Source organism: Mirounga leonina, unplaced genomic scaffold (genome assembly GCF_011800145.1).
Source record: "Mirounga leonina isolate KUSES-001 unplaced genomic scaffold, KU_Mleo_1.0 Mir_91, whole genome shotgun sequence".
Taxonomy (NCBI): Eukaryota; Metazoa; Chordata; class Mammalia; order Carnivora; family Phocidae; genus Mirounga; species Mirounga leonina.
The window spans coordinates 917,887-943,005 of record NW_023270839.1 but is presented as its reverse complement, the minus strand read 5'-3'; the positions used below and the strand labels follow the sequence as shown (position 1 = coordinate 943,005).

At 34.8% G+C, this 25,119-nt stretch overlaps 1 protein-coding gene and 1 non-coding gene across 2 annotated transcripts in view; both read left to right on the top strand.

Moving 5' to 3' along the window:
- The window catches only part of SCFD1 (sec1 family domain containing 1), a 105,244-nt gene that overhangs the window by 12,174 nt on the left and 67,951 nt on the right, over positions 1-25,119 (top strand). Inside the window, exons 5-10 of the mRNA XM_034994378.1 lie at positions 4,608-4,730; positions 6,258-6,345; positions 10,317-10,406; positions 12,607-12,662; positions 13,646-13,731; positions 16,065-16,164. Coding sequence (XP_034850269.1) covers positions 4,608-4,730; positions 6,258-6,345; positions 10,317-10,406; positions 12,607-12,662; positions 13,646-13,731; positions 16,065-16,164 — 543 coding nt within the window. The remainder of the gene's footprint in view (positions 1-4,607; positions 4,731-6,257; positions 6,346-10,316; positions 10,407-12,606; positions 12,663-13,645; positions 13,732-16,064; positions 16,165-25,119) is intronic.
- LOC118003773 lies at positions 8,138-8,241 on the top strand. Its single transcript, XR_004677407.1, has one exon. It is a non-coding gene; the product is annotated as a U6 spliceosomal RNA (small nuclear RNA).

The window sequence follows — 25,119 nt, the reverse complement described above, 5'->3', positions numbered from 1 at the left end:
CCAAGCACCCCAGAAAATCTAACTATATTAACTTTAAAAATAGGGTTGTATTTTTCTAAGATAATAGGAAGTCTGGGAGTAGGAAGTCCAAGCTGGTATAATAGTTTTATAAAGTAGTCAAAGACTCCGGCTCCTTCAGTCTTTCCAATCTGTTGTCTTTGGTTTCTCCTTTTAAATGTCTTGATTGTTGCTTCCTGGATGTTATGTGGCAGCTGAGGCTGATATCACATCTATGTTCAAAGTAAGAAGGGGGAAATAAATTATGCCAGTCCTAACTGTTCGTTTTGATCAGAAAAGCTAAGATTTCCCAGAAATGCCCAGAAGACTCTAATTTATTTATGTTTCACTGGATAGAATTAACTTCAAAGGAGGGTGCAAAAGTTAATACTTAAATGAGTGTATTGTCCCCAAACAAAATCTGGATTCTTACAGCAAGGAAGAGGGGGAAAATGGATATTAGATAAGTAGCTAACAGTGTCTGCTAGCATCTTGTTGCTGACTATTGAATCAAATTACTACAGTTGACCCTTGAACAACACAGGTTTGAACTACACAGGTCCACTTACAGGCGGGTTTTTTGCAGTACAGTATCGTAAATGTATTTTCTCTCCCTTATGATTTTTTTAATCTTTTCTCTAGCTTACACTATTATAAGAATACAGTATATAATATATATAACATACAAAATATGTGTTAATTGACTATGTTTCAGTAAGGCTTCTGGTCAACAGTAGACTATTAGTTATTTCTTGGGGAATCAGAAGTTACACGTGAATTTTCAACTGTGCAAGATGTCAGCACCCCAACCCCCGTGTTGTTCCAGGGTCAACTGTATTTAAATTGTTAACGAAGGTCACATATTTTGTGTCCTATGTAGCTGATGGTGCCCAGCTTTCTCTTTTATCTTGCATAAACCTGACTGTGCCATTTTTTAAAGAGATAGGATTTATCAGTCCCTTCCACTTTTTGGCTATTATGAATAATGCTACTATAAACATATTTGTACACATTTCTGTGTATGTATGTGTTTTTATTTTTCTTATGTCCATTAACACCTAGGAATAGAATTGCTGGGTCAAATAACTCTATAGTTAACTTTTTTTTTTTAAGGCGGGAGACAAAATTTTATATAGAATATTACTTTCATTTTGTTGTTTATGTAGCATTTGAAGAATACACACAATTTTTTTTTCAAGATTTTTATTTTTTTGACAGAGAGAGACACAGAGAGGGAACACAAGCAGGGAGAGTGGGAAAGGGAGAAGCAGGCTTCCCACGGAGCAAGGAGTCTGATGCAGGGCTTGATCCCAGGACCCTGGGATCATGTCCTAAGCCGAAGGCAGATGCTTAACGACTGAGCCACCCAGGTGCCCCCCACACACAAATATTTTTATGGATATACATTTGTATGGTTTACCTTTTGAGAAACTGCTAGACTGTTTTCCAAAGTGGTTGCATCATTTTATATTCTTTCCAGCAGTCTATGAGACTCCCAGTTTCTCCAGATCCTTGTCAGTACTTTTTATTATCTGACATTTTGATTATAGCCATCCTGAAGTGTTATCTCATTGTGGTTTTGATTTGCATTTTCCTGGTGACTGATGATATTATATGCATCTCTTAATGTGCTTATTGGCCATTTGTACATCTTTGGAGAAATGTCTATTCAGATTCCCTTGTCCAGTATTTAACTGGGTTGTTCTTTCAATGTTGAGTTGTTAGAGTACTTTCTATATTTTGGATGCTAGACCCTTATCAAGTATATCATTTGGAAATGTTTTTGCCTATTCTGTGGGTTGTCTTTTCATTCTTGATGGTATCCTTTGGAGCACAAAAATTTTTAATTTTGATTTTAAACTTAGTTTTAAGTTGATTTTTTCTTTAGTTGCTTGTGCTTTTGGTGTTGTATTTAAGAAACCATGGCCAAATCTCCATGTTTTCTTCAAAGATTTTTATGCTTTTGGCTCTTTACATTTAGATCTTTGATCCATTTTGAGTTAGTTTTTATGTATAGTATGAGCGAGATGTCCAACTTCATTCTTTTGCATGTGGCTATCCTGTTGTCCCAGCATCATTTATTGAAGAGATTATTCTTTCTCCCATGAATGGTTTTGGCAATTTTATTGAAAATTAATTAACAGTAGATACATTGGTTTATTTCTGGACTCTCAGTTCTATTCCACTGATCTCTATGTCTGTCCCATGCCAATACCACACTGTCTTTACTACTCTTGCTCTGTAGCAAGGTTTGAAATTGGGAAATTTATTCCTCCACCTTTACACTTTGTTTTCCAGATTGTTTTGGCTTTCCTAGGTCCCTTGAATTTTATATTAATTTTAGGATTAGGTTGTGAATTTCTGTAGGAAGCTACCTGGAGCTTGCATCTCATAGGGATTGCATTGAATCTGTAGATCAGTTTGGGGAGAACATTGTCATCTTTACAGTATTAAATTTTCTGATCCGTGAACATGGAATATCGTTTCATTTGTTTAGATCTTCTTTAATTTCTCTCAATAATGTCTTGTAGTGTGCAAATAAAAGTTTTACATTTCTTTTGTTAAGTATATTCCCTCGTATTTTTTTAATGCTATTGTGAATGGGATTGTTTTCTTAATTCTGTTTTTTGGATTGCTTATTGCAAATCTATAGATGCACAATTGACTTTTATATGTCGATCTTATATCCTGCAACCTTGTTCAATTTCTGTGTCCTTTTGCAATGTCTCCATCATTCTTGGACCACTTCCTTATTTTTAGGCACAATAAGATTATTCAGTCTCATCTCATACTTTCTCTGTTCTAGCCCAAGATTCAGCCATTTGTCTAAGAAGCCCTGGTTGTTTTTTGTAGAGAATGGTATTTAGAAGTCAGCAACTGGGAATAAGGCGTAGGCATTGCTATGAGGGTGTTAGAGTTCTTAGGACATCTCAATGGACAGAACTAGGAAATATATGTATGTATATATATGCGCACTTTATATTTAACTCTAGAAATCTTCCTTATCTCTCTAGATAAAAAGACAGATAGGTAATATCTAAAACTGTTTCATTTCAGAAATACAGGATTCATCCTAGTTTTTTCTTTTTCCCTTTGCAAATCTATAACTCCTTTTTATGACCATGAGAAACATAACTCCCAATATCTTCCACATACTGACTTATTTTCTCATTCCCCTTAATTCTCAGTCCTTCATCCTTTAATCAGTCCCGCAACCTTTGTTTAACCACTGCCCTGCTCAGCAGCCTTCCTCATACAGGCTCCGAACCCTCTGTTTTTCACGCTTAAACATCTCTGATACCAGATGCATCTTAAAATTGATGGTGTGTTATAGAATTTTATTGGCAGCATTAATTCTTTCTTGGTGGTACATAATGGTGCTTCTTTCAATGGACAGTATCTTAGGTTCAAACAAATACAAGCATACGTTGTTCTATTGTGCTTCACAGATACTGCACTTCTTAGAAATTGAAGGTTTGTAGCAACCCTGCATCAAACAAGTCTGTCAGTGTTTTTCCAACAGCATTTGCTCACTTCATGTTTCTTTGTCATATTTTGGTAATTATCACACTGTTTCAAACTTTTCATTATTATTATATTTGTTACGGTGATCTGTGATCAGTAATAATTTGCTGAAAGCTTGGATGATGGTTAGCATTTTTTAGCAATAGATTTTTTTTTTTTTTAAAGATTTTATTTATTTATTTGAGAGAGAGAGAATGAGAGAGAGCGAGTACATGAGAGGAGGGAGGGTCAGAGGGAGAAGCAGACTCCCTGCCTAGCAGGGAGCCGGATGCGGGACTCGATCCCGGGACTCCAGGATCATGACCTGAGCTGAAGGCAGTCGCTTAACCAACTGAGCCACCCAGGTGCCCAGCAATAGATATTTTTTAAGTAAGGTATATACTCTTTTTTTTTTTTAGACATAATGCTATTGCACACTTAATAGACTACAGTATCATATGAACATAATTTTCATAGGCACTGGGAAACCAAAAAATAATTTTGACTCAGTCTGTTACAATGTTTTCTTCATTGTGGTGGTTTGAAACTGAACCCGCAACATATACAAGGTGTGCCTGTATGGTTATTTAGATACCTATTTGCCTAGAGTTTAAAAACATAAGTAAATTTGATTTAAGAATTTGCATAACTTTAAATTATACTACTTTTGGATGTTTGAGAAGTAATACTTATAGAATTGGTCATTGGAATTATGTCTGAACAGCAAAGGAAATATGTTGCATTACCACATGACCAGAGCAGTAGAAGATAGTATCTGCAAAATATAATAAGCATTTTACTATATGAGAGCCATTTCTGGATATTTTTAAGAAAAATGCAGATACACTGTTTCAAGCAGTTTTATGTGATATTGTAATTAAAATAGAATTTTATTGATAATATTATAACTTTATTAATATATAGGTCCATTATATCTGGCAACCAAATAACCAGTACTTCTTCATGACTTTTTTCTCTTGGGATTTTTTTTTTTATTGTCATTTATATAATGACAAAATCTTGCTCCTGTAGTTATCTAAAAGATTTTTATTTGTGGTCATCCTTTATACTTGCTCATAAGAATGAAGTATTCATTGTATTTCTAGGATCTGCGAAATCAACTCTATGAATCATATTATTTAAATTTTATTTCTGCTATTTCAAGAAGTAAACTGGAAGATATTGCAAATGCAGCATTAGCAGCCAGTGCAGTAACACAAGTAGCCAAGGTAAGAGATTTTGGTTGGCTGATGACATTTTGTTAATGCAAAATTTAGTATATTCTGAAACCTGTTAATTGACTTAGGTGCCTAATTTACAGAGGACCGAATCAATCTAAGAAATAATTAGACTCATTACTTTTAGAAAGAGTTCTGATAATGCAAATTATCTACAGTTTGAACTAGGCAAAATAAACCAAACTAAAGGTACCTATAATTCAATGAATTTGAAAGATAAAAATAAAATGCGGAAATCTGTCTTTGTTTTAGGCTAGGATTTGTAATCTTTTGAGCTTGACTTAGAAATAGTTTGACAGTTGTGTTGTTATAAATTATACTAAAAATATATTGACATTATTTATTTATAATCACTATAGTCACCATGCTATCTTCAGATCTACTTAGAAGAGAGAATCCAAAGAAGTTATATTGCGTATTATAAGAAAGAAGGAACTTAGGACAGGCCGGCCATTCTACATCACAGTTACTTTTTAGATAGGTTCAGCTTAGTTATAAATAAATCTGTAAATGTATTCTTGGTTATAGCCCTACTGTGCCCTGTGCTTCTTGAATTTGGACAAGACATGAAATTCTAAGAAATTATATAGGACAAATAAAAGCCTAAACAACTATGTATTTACTTCCCATTTTTTCCCACTGGTTAGATTTAGATAGTCTACTAACTACTACTGATTAGTTTTTGAGGCCTGTGTCTTAATGTTCTTCTTTTCAAAGTTTATCATTAATTTTAAATAAAATAATATTTCAAAGAGTTTTCTTAATTTTTCCCCTGATTTGCACTTCTGAAGAACTAGTATAACTTCTTTATAAGTGTTCAAGGTGGAAAAATAGTTACTATGACTTTCTTAGGAAAATGTTGTTAACATGAATGTGAAATTGTGATTTTTTTTCTTCAGAACTAATATAAATTCCGATCCCCACCAGTCTTTAAACAAATTTTTATATCTATATCTATATTTTTGTATCTTCTTAAATTTTGTTTTCTGAAAATATTACTGCCCTCCTTATTTACATTCCTTTTTGATACTAACTCCTCATTCTTACTCAGGGAGACAGTCTGATACAATAGTGTAATTTCTAGGGCGCCTGGGTGGCTCAGTTGGTTAAGCGACTGCCTTCGGCTCAGGTCATGATCCTGGAGTCCCGGGATCGAGTCCCGCATCGGGCTCCCTGCTCGGCAGGGAGTCTGCTTCTCCCTCTGACCCTCCTCCCTCTCATGCTCTCTGTCTCTCATTCTCTCTCTCTCAAATAAATAAATAAAATCTTTAAAAAAAAAATAGTATAATTTCTAGTTATTGAATATAGTTATAATTTTTTCCATTTTTACCATTGGTTGATTAAATCAAACTAAGTGTGCTTTCAGTATTGTAAAATTGGGGTACCTGGGTGGCTCAGTAGGTAGAGCATGTGACCCTTGGACCCAGGGTCATAAGTTCAAGCCCTACAGTGGGCATGGAGTCTACTTAAAAAAATATGTTGTAAAATTGATTTCTAAACCTTTTCTTTTGTTTCTAGGTTTTTGATCAGTATCTCAATTTTATTACTTTGGAAGATGATATGTTTGTATTATGTAATCAAAATAAGGAGCTTGTTTCATATCGTGGTATGTAAAAACAGGAATATTATAATTCATCGTTAACAAAATGAGTGATGTACCGTAAACAAAAATAGCATATTTGGTACAATCAAAAGCCAGCTTTGATTACAGCAGTAGAACTCTAAAAGAGTTCTTAAAGCACACCCAAGAAAGTAAGTCTCAGACTGAATTCTGTCACTTGTAAGCAACATGTAATAAAGTTGTTTTGTAAGCTCAGTGAAGTGCCAATTCTCTTACCTTTTAGGTGCCACATAGCAGCTTGCGTGAATGGTTCATTCATGGCAAATAAGACAGTATTTTAGTAGTAGGATTCAGTGTATCTTCTAGTACTTTGACTCTTGGACAAGATCAACTTACTCTGCTTCTCTGTGCTTTAGTTTCCTTATCTGTAAAGTGGGGGTAATAATACTATCTACCTCACAGAGTTTTTGTGGAAATTAAATGAATTAGTATGTGTAAAATGCCTAGAAAGGTTCCTGGCACATAATAAGGACTCAGAAAAGGTTGGCTAATACTGCTATTTGTCAACAGTTATTATAGCACTATTATGGAATGAAGTGTAGGTGCCTTTCTCAAATACAGGTTGTTAGACTCCCTTGATTCTTATACCCTGTTCATGCACTAGTGGATTGAATATTGGTATTTGATCAAATGCTGTCTAACCACCTCTGGAGTTTGTATTCAAAATTTTGGTAAACTGACCATTCCTGGATGTAGATTAAAACTAGTACACACACACACACCACACACACACACACACACACACACACACCACCCAAGCCCCATTTTATTATCTATGTTGCTTTTTTTTTTTTGCAAAACACTTTTATTTGTCCCTTAATCTTTTTAAGTGTACAATACAGTATTGTTGACTTTAGTGTTTAGAGCAGATCTCTAAAAGTTACTCATCTTGCTTAACTGAAACGTTATGTCCACTGATGATTTCAGATATTTTAAAGAAAAATACAGGCTGTAGTAGATATGATTAGCCAGTTCATTCAAATAATCATTAATTTGCTGCTTAAGGATTGAGATGTTTGGGGCTGACTAGAATTTCATTGGTTCCTAAGTGGAGAGTATGGCCCCCTAAGGGGGCATTTGGAAATGTGTAAGGATATTTTTGATTGTCACGTTAAGTTGGGCTGCTACTAGCATTCAGTGAGCAGGGACTAGGGATGCTAGATGTTCTGCAGTGTGTAAACCATACTCATAACAGAAAATTGTTCTGCCCAAAATGCCAGTGGTACCCTATTAGGAAATATTGGACCAGATATTAAGCTCCCTGAGAGAAGGGAACATCAGTTTTTGACTTTCTTGAGCTCCATAACATGCTGTCTTTTAGAAATTAAACAACATCCCTAAAGGGGTGTAAGCATTTGCTGAATTGCCCATGTCAGAGATTTTTGACAATAGTTGTTATTTACAGAAGTCTATTTACAATTAATTGAGTTTTAATTAACTAGCTACTTAAGTATTTAAGTTACATGTTTAAAACCTAGTTTTCCGGGGCACCTGGGTGGCTCAGATGGTTAAGTGTCTGCCTTCAGCTCAGGTCATGATCCCAGGGCCCTGGGATCGAGCCCCGCGTCGGGCTCCCTGCTCAGCGGGGGGCCTGCTTCTCCCCCTTCCTCTGCTTCTCCCCCTACTCATATTCTCTCTCTCTCTCTATCTCTGTCTTGAATGAATAAATTAAAAAATCTTAAAAAATAAAAAAATAAAACCTAGTTTTCTTTAAGCCTTTAAGTGAAACTTATAAATTGTTATTTATAAATATGGTTGTATAAAAACAAAGCACCTTGTGCTCACTTCAGCAGCACATAGACTCAAATTAGAACCATACAGATACTAGCATGGCCGCAGTGCACGAATGACATGAAAATTCATGAGGTGTTCCATAAAAACAGCAACAATAACAACAGCAAAAAACAACCAAGCACCTTAACTTTTTCTTTGATCAATTAACTCAGATTCAACAGACTCGATTCTAGTCAGCCCCAATTAACAAGCTTAGTCAGCAAACTTGGTTTGCTGAATTCCCTTAAACAGTTTAAATTGCATTTGTAAATTCAGTGTTTTCATTTTTAAGTATTTTAAATATAAGACCAGACAAATTTATAAATCTAATAAGCAAAATCTGCCCAAATATTTAAATAATTTTTTAAAGTAATTAAATTTATAGTGAGTCTAAATTCATTACACTTTCAGGTACTTATAAATATAACTAATTTTCTTATACCTCTCAACTTAAAGAATCACAAGTCTGAAATTATTAAATTTAAAGTATAAGTTTATTAATTTTAAAGTATAATTGTATGCTTAATTGCCCAGATTCTCAGTAGTATATTTATAATAATAATAGATTGTTCTCTAAGCACTTTACAATGTAAGTTCATTTACTCCTCCGAGTAACTTTGTGAAGTAGGTAGTATTACTACTTATATTTTCCAGATGAAGTAACCTAGGCACAGATACTGAGTAACTTGGTAAAGAAATGGCAGAACCAGGTTACTAAACCGAGGCACTCACTCCAGTGTCAGTGCTCTTACTCATTACATAATTATATGCCAAATCCTCTCAAATATCACAAGTGCTTCAACTGATAAACAGATTAGTCCCAACATAATATGTTAGTGTCATGGATTTTATTTATTTCACCTACTTTTCATGGATTGGAAATTTATCCTTTTAAAGGAAGCAGATTTTATCTTCTCAAAGTCAGGCTACTATCTCAGACAAACCAAGTTGTCAACCTAAGTGAGTTGAGGTTATTGATGGGCAATGTTTTGACTCTTCAAGTCAGTTCTTATTTAGAGGTGTGAGACCAGGTTGTAGAACCTAAGGGCTGGAGACTTCCATTTGGATTTTACCTGCATCTTAGATTGATGGAATGAGCTGAGTATTTCCCTGGATTGGTGTCCCTTGAATTTACATAATTCACATTGTATCTTTTGGTCATTTCTATCTTCTGATTTGAATCCGCAACACCAAGTAGCAGTATATTTCCTCATCTAGATTCTGTATTGCGTGGTTGAATTCTTTATTATTTTTATGTCCTCTGGATGGTTCATACTTTCTTTAAATACTTTAATATATACAGCTGGATTCTGCTTTCCTCTCATGATAATCACAAGTTGTATTGAATTTTATATTTGTTTTCGCATTCAGGGTGTTGGGAAATTTAAAATATTATATAGATAATATTTTAGTCCAGTCAGTCTTAACAAACATTTATTGAGCATCTATTTGTCAAATTACTAGGCCTAGGTATTGTGAGAGATGGAAGAGGAGTAAGGCAAGGTCTTTGTCAAGTATAGTTTTCATGGCAATGTTTGTTTGGTTTTTTTTAAGTGTAGCCCTAAGAAGCACTTGAGGTGTTTGTCAAAATTGCAGATTTCTTAGAATTATCCAGATCTATTGAATTGAATCGTTGGGGGAAATGGCTAAGAATCTTGAATTTTTAATAGCTTCCAGTGAAACTTTCTCTTCTTTCATATTTTTAGATTCTTATACCCACTAAAGTTTAGAAACCATTTCAGTACAGTGTAGTACATCAGAAAAGAAGTTCCTATAACTTACTGTAATACACAAAAAATGATATGGGACACTGGGCTTGTGATAATTGATTTGCATTGTCCTTTCTGACAGTAGTTGGGTAATAAGTTCAGTAGTTTCTTGAGGCCATCTAGTGTTTGTGAATAAAATTATGGAATATGATATTTATTTTTTTATTTGCTCTGACAAAAATTTTGTATACCTTATGTGGCAGATTTTTTTCTTAGTACTACTCTGGTGTTGATACTACTCACTCCTACTGATACTGAAGTGCTCTGGGGTTTTTTTGAGTTAGTATAGTTTTTAATGGATACTTGTTCACTTAAAAGTGTAACACATGAAAAATTTTACTTGTTTGAGTATTTATTACAAATGTTATGAAGGCATAGAAGTTTGGTAACTTTTTTCTCTCTATGTTATTTTAGCTATTAACAGGCCAGATATCACAGACACAGAGATGGAAACTGTTATGGACACTATTGTTGACAGCCTCTTCTGCTTTTTTGTTACTCTGGGTAAGTTCTCAAATCTTTCTAGTTATTTCTTCAAAATATTTAATACTCCATTAGGAAAAATTTCAAATACACTTTTAAGTATAGAGATAAATGTAACTATTAAGGCACACTCCCAAGGTTCCAGAAAACACTAAATTTACGTATACCATTAATCCACTATATTCAGAATTTTAAACATTTCTTTGGTACATCTAAATTTACTTATAGCTACCTTGTGTTCAGTGTCTAATGTGTGATTTTATGCTTTACTATTACTAATTACTGTTTAGAAACCTTCTAATTGCAATTTTAATTTTGCAGACACTGAAAACCCTAGTTAAAATGACCCTTACACTAAATTATTAAAGTTTCTCTTCATTTCACAAATGAGAAAATTGAGGAAAAGAGAGATACCATGAATAGTTTAGGATATAAATAGAAGTTTGAGGAGAATTTACGTGTAAGCTTTGGGGCTCCCTCCTTTCAGATATTTTTCTCCTTTAATTTCCAGCCCTGAATGCCAGTCTTTGATTCCTTAGCTCATTAAGTCTTCTGTTTTCTGCTTGAGCTCTTTCTCCTTTGTGCCTTGCAAACTGAAAAGTACCCTCAGGAGAAAAGCTGGTTAAAAATGTATCTCGTTTTTCAAATACATCTCTTCTTTCAAAGTTTCATGCCCCTGCACTTTCTGCCTGCTTTCAAGTACCTTCAGTACCTTCAAATAAGGTTGTTGTTGTTGTTGTTTTAAACAGAGCATATCGATACACAACTTTTAGTCTTTTAATTAACCTTCCTGTTTTGCCATCCTACACACACTCCAAAATTTCACTGAATGCTAGGTTTTTTGTGGACATTAAGGTTATTTTTCCTTGATGATATATTTTCAAGGTAAAGGTAGATTGAAGAAGTGTAAAAGACCACTGAAGGGGCGCCTGGGTGGCTCAGTTGTTAAGCGTCTGCCTTCGGCTCAGGTCATGATCCCAGGGTGCTGGGATCGAGCCCCACATTGGGCTCCCTGCTCGGCGGGAAGCCTCCTCCTCCCTCTCCCACTCCCCCTGCTTGTGTTCCCTCTCTCGCTGTGTCTCTCTCTGTCAAATAAATAAATAAAATCTTAAAAAAAAAAAAAAAAAAGACCACTGAAGTGTTAGAGCAACCCTTATTGTATAGAGTATCAGAAAGTGATTTTTTCAAAAGAGAAATCGAAATTACTACCAATCTGACATAGAAGGATATCAACAAAAAATTAAGTGAAAAAGGCAAATTTAAGAACAGTATGTATAATATCCTATTTTTCTTTTTTGTACTCTTCATAAATGCATTTATTTAGACTACATGTAAAAAATAATCTGAAACCGTCCATATCTAATTCTTAATGGAGATTATTTTAGGGTGCTGGAATCAAAGGGTTAACTTTACACATTTCTAATATTCGAATTTTATATGACAAGCATGTATAACTTGCCATTGGAAGAAAACAGTTTTATAAAATTTGCTAATATTCTACAATTTTACTTTTGCAGTTGAGTGAACATGCTTTGTATAGAATCTAGAATGTACCAATTTTAGCGTACAAAGATCACAGTGTCCTCAGTTTGTTTTCTGAGATTTTCAGTGCAATTGGATTTTTTCTATCATTTTAGGATTTCAGCCTTTGATAAAACTTGGAGTAATAAAGAGAAATTAAGAGGTCTAATGAGCTGATTCAGTATTGAACTGAGGCCACGTTTTAGGAGCTTTTCAAAAAACATTAATGGAAGAATATGTTTTTTATCTTTTAAATTAATTTTTTAAAAAAGACTATAATCCTTCATTGTTAATTTGTAAAATCAAGAATAATAATACCAACTGCTGAATTAACTAATCTCTTTTCATTCTTTCCCATTAAGTCAAAGTCAAGTGACTCCTGTGAGTAAACTCTTTGAAAATGCCTGTAGGGAGTCAAATCCTGATTTAGTTTTAATTCATTGAAAAAATCTGGTCACACTGATTAGCCAACACCATATAAAAATGGTCTTTTTTTTTTTTTTAACTCCCTAATATTTTCTTTTTGAATGGAAAGGTCTATTTTTGAAACTTTGATTTTACTCTTGAGATAATAAATCCTCTTATGTTTCTAGCCTGAAATTTTATACTTCTCTTGTATGTTTGATGGTTAGGTATTTTACAGATATCCATTTTGATTATTAAGAGCTGAAACCATTGCTAACATCTGTTGTTAAAATAGGTGCTGTTCCTATAATCAGATGTTCAAGAGGAACAGCAGCGGAAATGGTAGCAGTGGTGAGTTCATACAGATATCCATTGATGACAAGTAATATTCTATCACTTGTTTTCCTTAAGTGCCTGAAGTGCTTTTGTTAATATTAAGTATGTGATTGCTATGAGTTATATATTAAGTACCAAAGGCAAATATTCTTATTTTACGGCATTGGGATTACACCAAAAAAAAAGTAAACATCGTATGCTGTTATGTGATGGAGAAAAATGATTTACTTCGACATGCTATTCCAGCTGTTTCTTTTTTACTAAAATGTATATTTGTCTTTCTGCCTTGTTTCTCCAAGTAACGCTTATTTGATCCCCCAGATCATTTTATATTTAACTTCATTTAGCAAATGTTTATTGACAATCATAACTATTTTTAAAATGCAGTGCATTTGCTATCCCATTATATTGGAGTAAAATATTCAGTATAAACTGGGCATTCAAAAATTTGCTTTAAAGATTAAAAAATAAGGGATTAGAGAAATTACAGAATTACTGAAAAGGAAAGGGTAAGTGGAAAGATGGAAGATACACTAACATTTTTTAGTTTTATTAGCCACAATGAATCATTGACTGATGGGAGGGCTGCTTTCTTTCACATATTCCATTTCTATTCTGGAGCCTCTTGCAGCCATCACTATATAGAGACATTCCTTGTAAAACAGAGTCATGATTGGGTAAGAGGGTGGCTTATTACTGCAGATCATTCCTGTACCCAAAGTAAAAATAGTCAGTGGAAAGTGGTTGTTAGTGAAATCAGGCCTGAGTCACAATAAAAAAGGCATTGGTCTTTTCAAGTCCAAGTTATGATGTTACTGAATAGTAAAGAAACTAAAATACTTAGATTTTAGAATTGCTATTTTGTAAAGAAGTTCCAGATTTCTAAGTTATGAAACTAAGAACACATTATGTTCTTAATGTTCATAATAACACATTTTATTATCCTATATAAAGTTCTGTGAAATTTTTAAGAGTTATTATCAAATTTGATTTTTCAGAAACTAGATAAGAAACTTCGAGAAAATCTAAGAGATGCAAGAAACAGTCTTTTTACAGGTGATACACTTGGAGCTGGCCAATTCAGGTATTATGTTTTTTATCAGGGTTTTGACTCAGTTTGTTCTTGAAATACAAATGGAATATTTAATTTACCTTCTGTTAGAAATTTCTGTTTTGGGGGCATCTCCGTGGCTCAGTCAGTTAGGTGTCCAACTCTTGATCTTAGCTCAGGTCTTTACCTCAGGATTGTGAGTTCAAGCCCCATGAAATTGTTTTGCATTTTTCTCATCTGTAGGAGAAATTTTTCTGTTTATATGGCTTTGAAGGTCAGAAGCCATTTTATTTCAGTTATCATTAAGCCTCTTGGTAATGACAAAAATAAGTGAAAAACTTGTGATGCTTATGTCTATTTCTACCTATCAACTAGTTACCATTTTTACATTGAAATACTTGTTTATTAAAAATAATGGACAATATTGGGGTGAAGAAGTAAAGAAACCCACACAAATGGCTGAGAATTATTTCAAAGGGAATAGACAGTATTTTGGAAAATTAATCCCTACCCCCAGTTTTAAGTGAATTAATAAAGCCTGTAAAAATAAATTGATAGTCAGTATAACTGACCTCCAGGGATGATAATTCTATGGTAACTTTCCATAGACTTCATTTCAAGTCAGTTTAGATGGCTCCTACTGCCTTATGTACTATTCCTATAATTTGGAGTTAACACTAACATTATGTTTCAGTTGTTTGTTCCAACTGTCTCAGCCCCCACATTATTTTAAACTCTTCTATGATTTCATTGCTGGTCTTAAATACTCTTCAGAATGCTTCTCATTAAGGAGAGCAGAAATATCAAATTCTCACCTGATTTTTTTTTTTCAAGACTTTATTTATTTTTTTGAGAGCGAGAGAGAGAGCGAGAGAAACAGCATGAGAGAGGAGGGGATTAGAAGGAGAAGCAGGCTCCCCACTGAGCAGGGAGCCCCTTGCAGGACTCGATCCCAGGACTCCGGGATCATGATCCGAGCCGAAGGCAGTCGCTTAACCAACTAAGCCACCCAGGCGCCCCGATTTTTTTCCCAACAGAAGCACCCACTGTAGCATCTCTTACTTAACAGTTCCCTTTCTATGGTGCTCTCATAAAAGCCTTAGAAACCCACATAAAGGCGCTGTTTTATTTGGATAATTTCTAAAAACTTATGTTATAATATAGTTGTTTTATTTTTAATTTGTTGGGTGCATTTCTAAATTATTTTAATTAGGGATCAGCAACTTTGTTGGACTATTGTTTTGGACATTTGAATCCAGTTGTAGGTTAATGATCCTCAATAAGAATTTGGTAATGCCTGAAGACATGTTTGGTTGTCACAATTGGATAGATGCGACTGGAATTTAGTGGGTTGCATTATAGGATGCTGCTAAACATCCTGTGATGCACAGGACAAGCCCCCATGATGAGGAATTATCCAGCCCCAAATCTCAGTAGTGCTGAATTAAGAAATTTTGCCATAGGCTATCTTTCTTTGCCTTTCACCTAGCTCTGGAGTAATAAATGATAGTAGGTGGTAAGGGTGCCACTCCTACTTATTTATTGCAGAGTTTTATAATCAGTGCAGTGCATTTTTAATCTGTGCAGTGTAATGAGTTACTAAAATGGTCAGAGTTCTCTTGCAGGACAAAATATGAATAGTTAATATAATCATATAACAGTATCTTTTGAAAATTGATGTATACCCTTGATACGGTATTGCCAAAGCAGACCTTTACAACTTTTGGAGACATATGGCAACAGATGACTTTGTGCCTCACTTTGCTTTAAGTATAGTCTATTTCACATCTAAGTTGTAATAGCACAGTAAACAACATATGAAGTGTTTGGTAAGTGAATAATTATATAATTAGGTACCATCGTGGCTTAATGTTTTAGTTTTATATATTGTAATGGGATATGGTTTCATGAGGCTCTTCTCTAGAGTCTGCTTTTTGAATTTGTGTTTACAGAAAAAAGTTGTAATTTGTAATTTATGAAACTCAAACATTTTTGTAAATTTTTAAGATCCTACTCTCTCTAATAGTTTTCTCTGAAACTGACAATAGCTATTCCTTTTTTTCCCCCCAAAATGTGAAATACAAATCTAAGTAGAAGCAACTTATTCTTACTTTGATAACTATAAATATTATTCTGTAAAAGTACTTGCATAGATTTTTTTCTTTAAGACAGTTCCTCAAGACTTATAATCTAGTTATAATCTAGCATTATACACAGACTCTGAGTAGTCCGAAGCAATTTATGGAATGTCGATATTAGCATACTTACTGTTCATGTCCAAATGAGAAAACCAGAAAGTATTAGAAAAATTGAGATGTAGAAACTGTTATTAAGAGTTACATAATATTTTTTTAATATATTTACAGCTTCCAAAGGCCTTTATTAGTCCTTGTTGACAGAAACATAGATTTGGCGACTCCTTTACACCATACTTGGACATATCAAGCCTTGGTGCATGATGTACTGGTAAGAGGCTAAATATACCACGTTTTACTAAAATGTAGTAATACTCAATGGTCCTTTTAATTTAAAATTAACGTCATGACTACAGAGACACAGGTGAGAAGAATGAGCTGAGAAGTATGAACAAAAAAGTGATGGAATTTGGTATCACTGGATGTGGATGCTGGAGAATAGTGAAGCATTGAAGTGTAAAGTTCTAAACTTATCTTTAAAGTGTAAGATTATTTGTATTGTTGGCAGTGATGGGGAGAAAAGGAATGAAGGAAAATGAGTGAGTGCTTTTTTTTTTTGACACAGCACGAGTTGGGGTCGGTGGGTAAGGCACAGGGAGCGGGGAGAGAGACTCTTAAGCAGGCTCCATGCCCAGTGTGGAGCCTGATGCGGGCAGAGCTCAATCTTACAACCCTGAGATCATGACCTGAGCCCAAACCAAGAGTCGGACACTTAACCGACTGAGCCACCCAGGCACCCCTCCCTCAGTGAGTGACTTTAAAAAATTTTTCTAACAAAGTAGTTTTTTTTTTTCCATAGTGAGGAAGTAAATAAATATGTTTCTCTCTGGGGAGGAAAGCTGTAATTTCTATTTTTCCTGGGAATCAGTTAAGCCTCATTTTATGGTAAATGTAAATAGCATTTTATATTGTACCGTATGTTTTTTGAGGTAATTCCACATATGTAAAATCATGCTTAAAACAAAAATCTGTGTTTATATTCATGCATATATTCATCTACTAAATATTGTGTATAGCATGTGATATACACAGATAAATGAAACAGGCCCAATCTTTAAAGTCAATGGGAAGAAAATATGTTCACAAATAAATTCTGTACAAGGCACTATGTAATAAAGCCAGACTAGTTCCCATTTGATAGAAAAATTTTAACACAGAAGTTAAATGATTTGAATCCAAATCATTGGCTCTGCCAAAACTAGCACTCTAATTTACTGACTTCTAGCCCAGGCCTCTAGGGATTATAGTATATAATGGTATCATTATTGCAAAGAGTGACTGAAATGTCATATGGAAAGGAAATGAAAAACATAATAGATGGTTTTTTGTTTGGTTTATTTCCTTAAAGCCCAGATTCTAGCTATAAGATATTTATTAAATAAATCAGATCTCAGAGTTATTGATGAAAATTGGCAGTTCTGTACCCTTCTGTATCCTAGAGTCCTGTGTCATTTTAGATTGTAAGGATGAGTGTCAATGAAATACTAGGCAACTCTGAGTCAATTGAGAGGGCAAGAAGAATCAGAGAGACTACTGAATTAAACCCTGAGTAATGGAACATGGAAGCTAGTTTTAGGAAGTCAGGTAAGAGGCTGAAGAAGAATTCAGCCACTACTGGAGGGTGTGCTGTCTGACAAAACATTTTAGATCCTGGTTCTAGCAATAAAGAAAGCAAATGAAAATATTCTTGTCTTCCTGGAACTTACATTATGATAGGACAGGCAAGAACTAAAATGAAATATATGACATTTTAGAAGATGGAAAATACTCTGGAGGAAAATAAAGCAGGTAATGGTGAACAGGATTGTAACTTGAAAATAGGAAAGACCTCACTGAAAAAGAGGCATTTAAGGAAGGATCTAAAGGAGGTAATAATAAGGTAGTGGATTACATAGCTACATGGAAGAGAACAGCTTTCTAGGCAGAAAAATGCCTAATATGTTTAAAGGATTGCAAGGCAGCCAAGGTGGCCAAAGTAAGGCAGGGGGAAAATAGCAGGAGGCAAAGTTAAATAGGATATGGGAAGCAGTATAGCATAAGACATTATAGGCCATTATAAGGATATTGACTTTCAGTTTGAGGGAAATGGGGAGCCAATGCACATTTGAGTAAAGGAGTGGCATCTGATACACATTTTAAGAGTACCACTCTAGCTGCAGTGCTGAAAATGGACTCCTTAAAGGGCATAGGAAGAGTCAAGAGACCAGTAGGAGGCTGTTGGAATTATCTTAGCAAGAGATGATGATGGCTTACAACAGGATGGAAATGGTGAGGGTTGTGATAATATATGGAATGCATAGCATAGGATTTGCTGATGAATTGGATGCAGATCCAAGAGAGGAGTCAAAGATGAGTCCAGAGTATTGGCCTTCGCAAATGGACAGATGTCATTTATTGAGATAGAGACATGGAAGGAGAAATTTTGAGGGAAAGATCAGATATTGAGTATTAGACATGTTAAATGTGAGATGCCTATTAAGATATTCAAGTAGATATTAAATAGATGTATGAGTCTAGAGCTCAGGAGAAACATCTGGTCTAGAGAAATAATTTAAGAGTAATCCATTTATAGATGGTATTTAAAGCCAAGAGATAAAATGAGACCACCAAAGGGATGAATATAAATAGAGAAGAGGGCCAAGAACTGAACTCTGAGGCATTTCAACATTTGGAATTCTGGGTGATGAATAGGAACCAACAATATAATGTAGAAAGAAGCAACCAGTAGTGAGATATGAGAAGTAGATCTGTGTTGTTTTGAAAACCAGTGAATTAACTGTTTTCAGAGAGGAGGCAGGAATTAACTTGGACAAATGTTGAGGACTAAGGAGTCACCAGTGCATGTGGCAACATGAAGGTTATTACTAACTTTGGTAAGAGCAACTTAGAAGGGTTTTTGCTGCATAGGACAGTTGAGAAAAGTGGTAATTGCTAGAAGGGAATGTGAGGTCAAAAAAGATTTTTAAATGTGAAACATTCCAGCATGTTTGTGTATCAGTGGGAATGATCGAAAGAGGAAAGTTGATGCAGGTCTGTAGGAGGCATTAATGATCAGGATCACTGTAGGCCAGAATTTCTCAACCTTGGCATTGACATTTTGGGCCCGATAATTTTTTTGTTGTGGAGGGTTGTCTTTTGCATTTTGGAATGTTTAGCAGCGTCCCTGGCCTCTACCCTCTAGGTGCCAGTAGCACTTTCTCAGTTGTGACAACCAAAATGTCTTCCCACATTGCCAAATATACCCAGGCTGTGAAGAGGGGCAAAATTGCCTCTGAGTGAGAATTGCTGTTAATAGGCTGATGACAGGAGTTTCAAAGCTGGAGTTGTTTTAGAGAAGAAGACAAGTGAAGAGTCTGGGAGTAGCAAGGAAGGCAGGTATCTCAGTCTCGGGTCCATCCAGTTGGAGTTCAATTAGAGTGAGAAAGTACAGTGGAAGTTTAGAGTAGATGTTCAGAATAGGAGATTTTGCTATTGACTGAGTATGAGTTCTAGAGGTTAATGACAGAAAGGTTTTAGGAATTGGTTAAGATGAGAAGTGGAATCTGAAAGAGGTGGTATAGGGAGCCATAGAGAGATTGGCATGATGAGATAGTTTTCATAATCTCAAATTAGATTTGGTTGGTGGGGTCCTGACTTTAGGGTGGGAGCAAGGGGTCGTACAGATCAGGAGTCATCTCTTCACTCTTGGTTGTATGTGGAGGCTATGCAGAGCATTGAGATACTTCAATCTTTTTAATTCCTTTTCTAATGAAAGTATTTGATGCTTTGAGCACAGGAGACAAGATGTATATACAAGTAATTGCACCATGAAGGAATATGCTCTTATTCTGTATTGTTAGAAGAGAAAATTGGGAAACATAACTTAGGGCAGAGATTTCCCCAAACCAGACAAGGCTAATCCTGGTCCTTGAGGTTTTTACTGTTCCAGAGTGAAATGAGAATACCAAGGGCTATGAAATGAGTTTTTTTGATCGACCTTTTTGCTAATTTGTAGGTGCTTACCTTTTTTATTATCCTTGTATTTTTGTGAGATATATAATTTACTAATTTTTTTTTCCTATTCTTAGAAGTTAAAATAATCCTTTTAGAAATACAAGGCGGGGGCATCTGGGTGACTGAGTGGGTTAAGTGTCTAGCTCTTGGTTTTGGCTCAGGTCATGATCTCAGGGTTGTGAGGTCAAGCCCCGCGTCCGGCTCAGTGTTCAATACAGAGTTTGCTGCTCTCCTTCTCCCTCTGCCCCTCTCCTCATGCTCTCTTTCAAATAAATAAATAAATCTTTTGAATAAATCAAGAAATACATACATACATACAAACAAGTAAGCCAATTAAAAGTTGGCACCCGTGTGTCTTCAAAAGTTCAGTTCAACAAATACTTTTTAAGTGCCTACTCTGTACCAGACACTGCTAGTCTCTGGGATACATGGTGAACCAAGCAGATGTTATGCCTGATGCATGGAGGTTAGACTAGTGGGTTCCTGTGGACATTTGGGTTATTGTTGGTTTTAGTTTTTCTTATAAATAATAGAGCAATGCACATCTCTAACTTTCTTAGGTTAGGTTCTCAGATTCCATATTACCTTTAGGCAGTCTTTTCACGGCATTATTATCAGAATATTTAGGTCTTATGAAAATAGTCTCTTTAAAGAGATTGGTTAAGATAAACTACACAATTTGGGCGCCTGGGTGGCTCAGTTGGTTAAGCGACTGCCTTTGACTCAGGTCATGATCCCAGAGTACCGGGATCGAGTCCCACATCGGGCTCCCTGCTCGATGGGGAGTCTGCCTCTCCCTCTAACCCTACCCCCTCTTGCGCTCTCTCTCTCACTCTCTCTCTCTCTCAAATAAATAAATAAAATCTTTAAAAAAAAAAAGATAAACTACACAATTTATATTTACTTATTCCTGCTCATTAATTTTATTTTTTAATTTAAAAAAATTTCTTCAATTTTAAAAAATATTTTAATTCCAGTAGAGTTAACATGCAGTGTTATAGTTTCAGGTGTACAATATAGTAATTCAACAGTTCTGTATATTACTCAGTGCTTATCAAGATAAGTGTACTTTTAATCCCCTTCACCTATTTAACCCATCCTCCCACCCACCTCAGCTCTGGTAACCGTCTCTTTGTTCTCTATAGTTAAGAGTCTCTTTTGGTTTGTCTCTTTTTTTCCTTTTGTTCGTTTGTTTTGTTTCTTGAATGGGTGAAATCATATAGTATTTGTCTTTCTCTGACTGACTTATTTTGCTTAGTATTATACTCTCTAGATCTATCCATATTGTTGCAAATGACAAGATTTCATTCTTTTTTATGCCTGAATAATGTTCCATTATATATATATACACACAACATCTTTAGTCATCTATTTTTTTTTAAAGATTTATTTATTTACTTCAGAGAGAGAGCATGTGCATGTGCAGGCAGGGGAAGGGGCAAAGGGGGGAAGGGGCAAAGGGTGCTCAGAGGGGAGCCCACTGCGAGGCTCAATCCTATGACCCTGAGATCATGACCTGAGCTGAAATCAAGAGTCAGGTGCTTAACTGACTAACCACCGAGGCGCCCATATCCATTCATCTATTGGACAGTTGGGCTGCTTTCATAATCTGACTACTGTAAATAATGCTGCAGTAAGCATAGGGATGCATATATCCTTTCGAATTAGTGTTTTCATATTTTTGGGGTAGATACCCTGTAGCACAATTACTGGATCATATGGTAGCTCCTGTTAATTAATTTTAATGCAGTTTCTAGATGTGAAACAACCATAACTGGGATATCATAAATTATTCTCATGTCATTTTTTTTTGTTAAAACTTCTGCTTTTGAAGTTTCTTTGGAGTTTTTAAAATTCTTAATACCCTTTACCTCCACAAGATGGAGTAAAAGTTCTAGATAGGAACTGTTAATCTGAAATTGGAGCTTGCTTTTTATATTAAATACCTTTGCCTGAAAATCTCGAACACTGATAGTATTCATATATCAGACTGTGGAAACAACTGAAAATTCATACAACTTTCCTGTGTGCCAGAAAGATTCTTGTCATTTAACATGGGAAATACACTCTTCTGGTGAAAAACTTTGCAGTGCCCCTTTCCTTTTACTGGGATATAAGAAGCAAAAATAATAGAAAGTCATGACTCCTTTTTATTATACCTTGGTTGTGGGAGGGGTGGATTTGATTGTTCATCTGTAATGAGTAGTTACCATTAGGCAAAGGGACGGGCTTTATTTCATCTTAGTATCTTGTTCTTTACTTGGGCTTTGGTTTTTCATATCTTAGGTAAACTTTTACTTAAATCTAAGTTGTTCCTGGGAATTTCCTACTAAAGGTGTGTAGACTATGTGAAATCCAAGAAATCATCTTTGATTTCATTCATTTGTTAAAAAATGGTATTGTTTTAGTGTGTTTACATATTCATTGCTGTATGTATTATTTGCTATTTACTAATCTGTTTTAGGTTGCTACTATTTTTTTTCCTTATATCCCAGTTGTTTAGTACATAAGATTTTGAGACATTTGTCTGTGTCTGTGATGGAGCATTATACAAAGATTTTCTTTTTCAGTTAAATGATTCTTAGAAATAGTCTAAGTTAGATTTTTCTTTGCCTTTTTTTTTTTTTTTGGTCTTCTGTACATATTTTTCTTTTCCTTCTTGTCACCATTGAGCAAAATGCAGGGTTTCTAAATCAGTGTTGTCTCACAGAAATAAAGTATGAGCTACAGATGTAATTTTGGATTTTCTCATAGCCACATTAAAAAGATAAAAAGGAACAGATGAAATTTATTCTAATAATGTATTTTATATAACCCTATAAGTCTAAATTATTAGCATTTTGACACATCATCAATTTAAAACTGTTCTGTATTCTCTTTTTATATATTAAGTCTTAAAAATTTGGTATATATTTTATACTTCTATCTCAATTCAGACTAGCCACATTCCAGATGATCAGTAGCCACATTGACAGTATCAGCTGTATTAGACAGCATGTTTCTAAGTAAGTACAACTCAAGTTCTTTACTAGTTTAGAGACTAAATAAGTTACTTGTAAGTTGAGACTATTACATGAAGACTGGTAGAAAATGTTTGCATATTGTCAGCAATATATCTCAGGTGGCTTCTGGCCCATGATTCCTAGAGTTATAAGGAATTCTGCTTTAATAAGAATGAACAAGCTTATCAAAGTTCCTGACATTGCTAAATCTATACAGAATACCTTGGCATCTGAATTAGGATATGTTCAGTATAAAAGAACCCTCGAACTTTGGTGGATTAAAATAACAAATACTTATTTTTGTTCACGGTATTTCTTGTTTCTTGTCCCATGTGGATGAGCAAGGAGGACCTCTGACCTATCATAGTCACTCCCAAGTTAAGGTTAATGAGGCCTCATCTCAACACATACTTTCACAGTCACTATGGCAACGGGCAAACAATTGTGGGTTATGTTTTAAATTCTGTTTCATTGTTACGAATAAAATTTTAAGACTTTTATTAGGGAATATTTCATATAAAATCACACAAAGTTACAGAATACTGTAATGAACTTCCCACATGCATCACTCAGTTTCCCAGCAATATGCCTCTTATCCCAGACATTGTATGATCTATGCAAAAATATATCTAAAAAAAAGTACCATAATTTTATTATCATACCTAACAAAATTAACAATTATTCTTTGGTAATATCTGCTACTATCTCTGTATTCAGTGTTTCCTAGTTGTTTCAAAGACACATCTTTACAGTTGGTTTGTTCAAATAGGGATCCAAACAGTATCCATACATTGCATTGGTTGATACATCTTTAAGTTTGTCAGTTTACAACAATTCCTCTCTTTCCACTCCTTTTTTGTTGCCATTTTTTTTTGGTGGAAGGAATTGGATTGGTTTTCTAAAGAATTTCCTATATTTCTGCATTTGGTTGATTGTATTCTTGTGGTACACAATTTGATGTGGTTCTCTATCCCCAGTATTTCTGTAAACTGATAGATCTAGAGACTTGATTAGATTTGGCTCAGTTTGCCAAAATAAAAGTTACTTTTATGCTTTTTTTCCTCATGTGAATATAAATCTTAGCTCTGCATAAATGGGTGTCACCTATTATCATCCAAGTGTAATTTTGTTAACATTAGCTCTGTTTGGGTTTACTGGTCTGCTTTAACTTGTAAAAGGAAACTAAGACTGCTGAAAACTTATCCATGTTTTTCTTCTCAATGGGATTTATTTTATCTCATGATTTGGGACACCACTGTCCAGTCTTCTAAGTCAAAGTATGAATATCAGTAGGAACAGGTTAGACTCTATCATGTTGAAACTAATTCTGTTGTCTTTTATTTGTGGATAAATGTTCACTTTCTTCAACATGATTAAGTTCAGCACAGAATGTTCTAATTTCCCAATTTTCAAGACTAAAATTTTCCTTATTTGCCTGGCTGTTAAGCAAACAATGGAAGTATTCTTGCCACTATTGTTATTTCTCAAAATTCTTACCATTTTTTATTCCTTTATCATTTTATGTTTCCTTTTAAGTATTCCATCAGTACTTCAGTAATAGTATATGCTCTTCTTTTTCTTCTTTTTTTTTTTTTTAAGATTTTATTTATTTGTTTGACAGAGAAAGAGAGCACAAGCAGGGGGAGCAGCAGGCATAGGGAGAAGCAGGCTCCCCGCTGAGCAGGGAGCCCGATGCGGGCTGACTGAACCACCCAGGTGCCCCTTAACTAGAATTTCTAGTAAAGTACTATTTCCATGGTGATGATACAGCTCATTCAAAATAAAGTAACTTGTTAACGAAATTACTGGTTGAAAAATAAGAGCACACGGGGCGCCTGGGTGGCTCAGTCGTTAAGCGTCTGCCTTCGGCTCAGGTCATGATCACAGGGTCCTGGGATCGAGCCCCACATCGGGCTCCCTGCTCAGCAGAGAGCCTGCTTCTCCCTCTCCCACTCCCCCTGCTTGTGTTCTCTCTCTCGCTGTCTCTCTCTCTGTCAAATAAATAAATAAAATCTTAAAAAAAAAAAATTCTAGTTAATAAGGCATAACTATTTAACTATCAGTATCTTTTGTTAATTTTTAAAGCAAGAGTTCTTCTCAGATTTAGCTGTTAATATCTATTTATTGTGTTTTCTTCCTATTTGGATGATTTGTTATATAAACTGTTTTTAACAGTTTGGGGATGGGAAAGTAAGAGGAATTAAGTAAGGTTACTGATGTATTTATCCTGT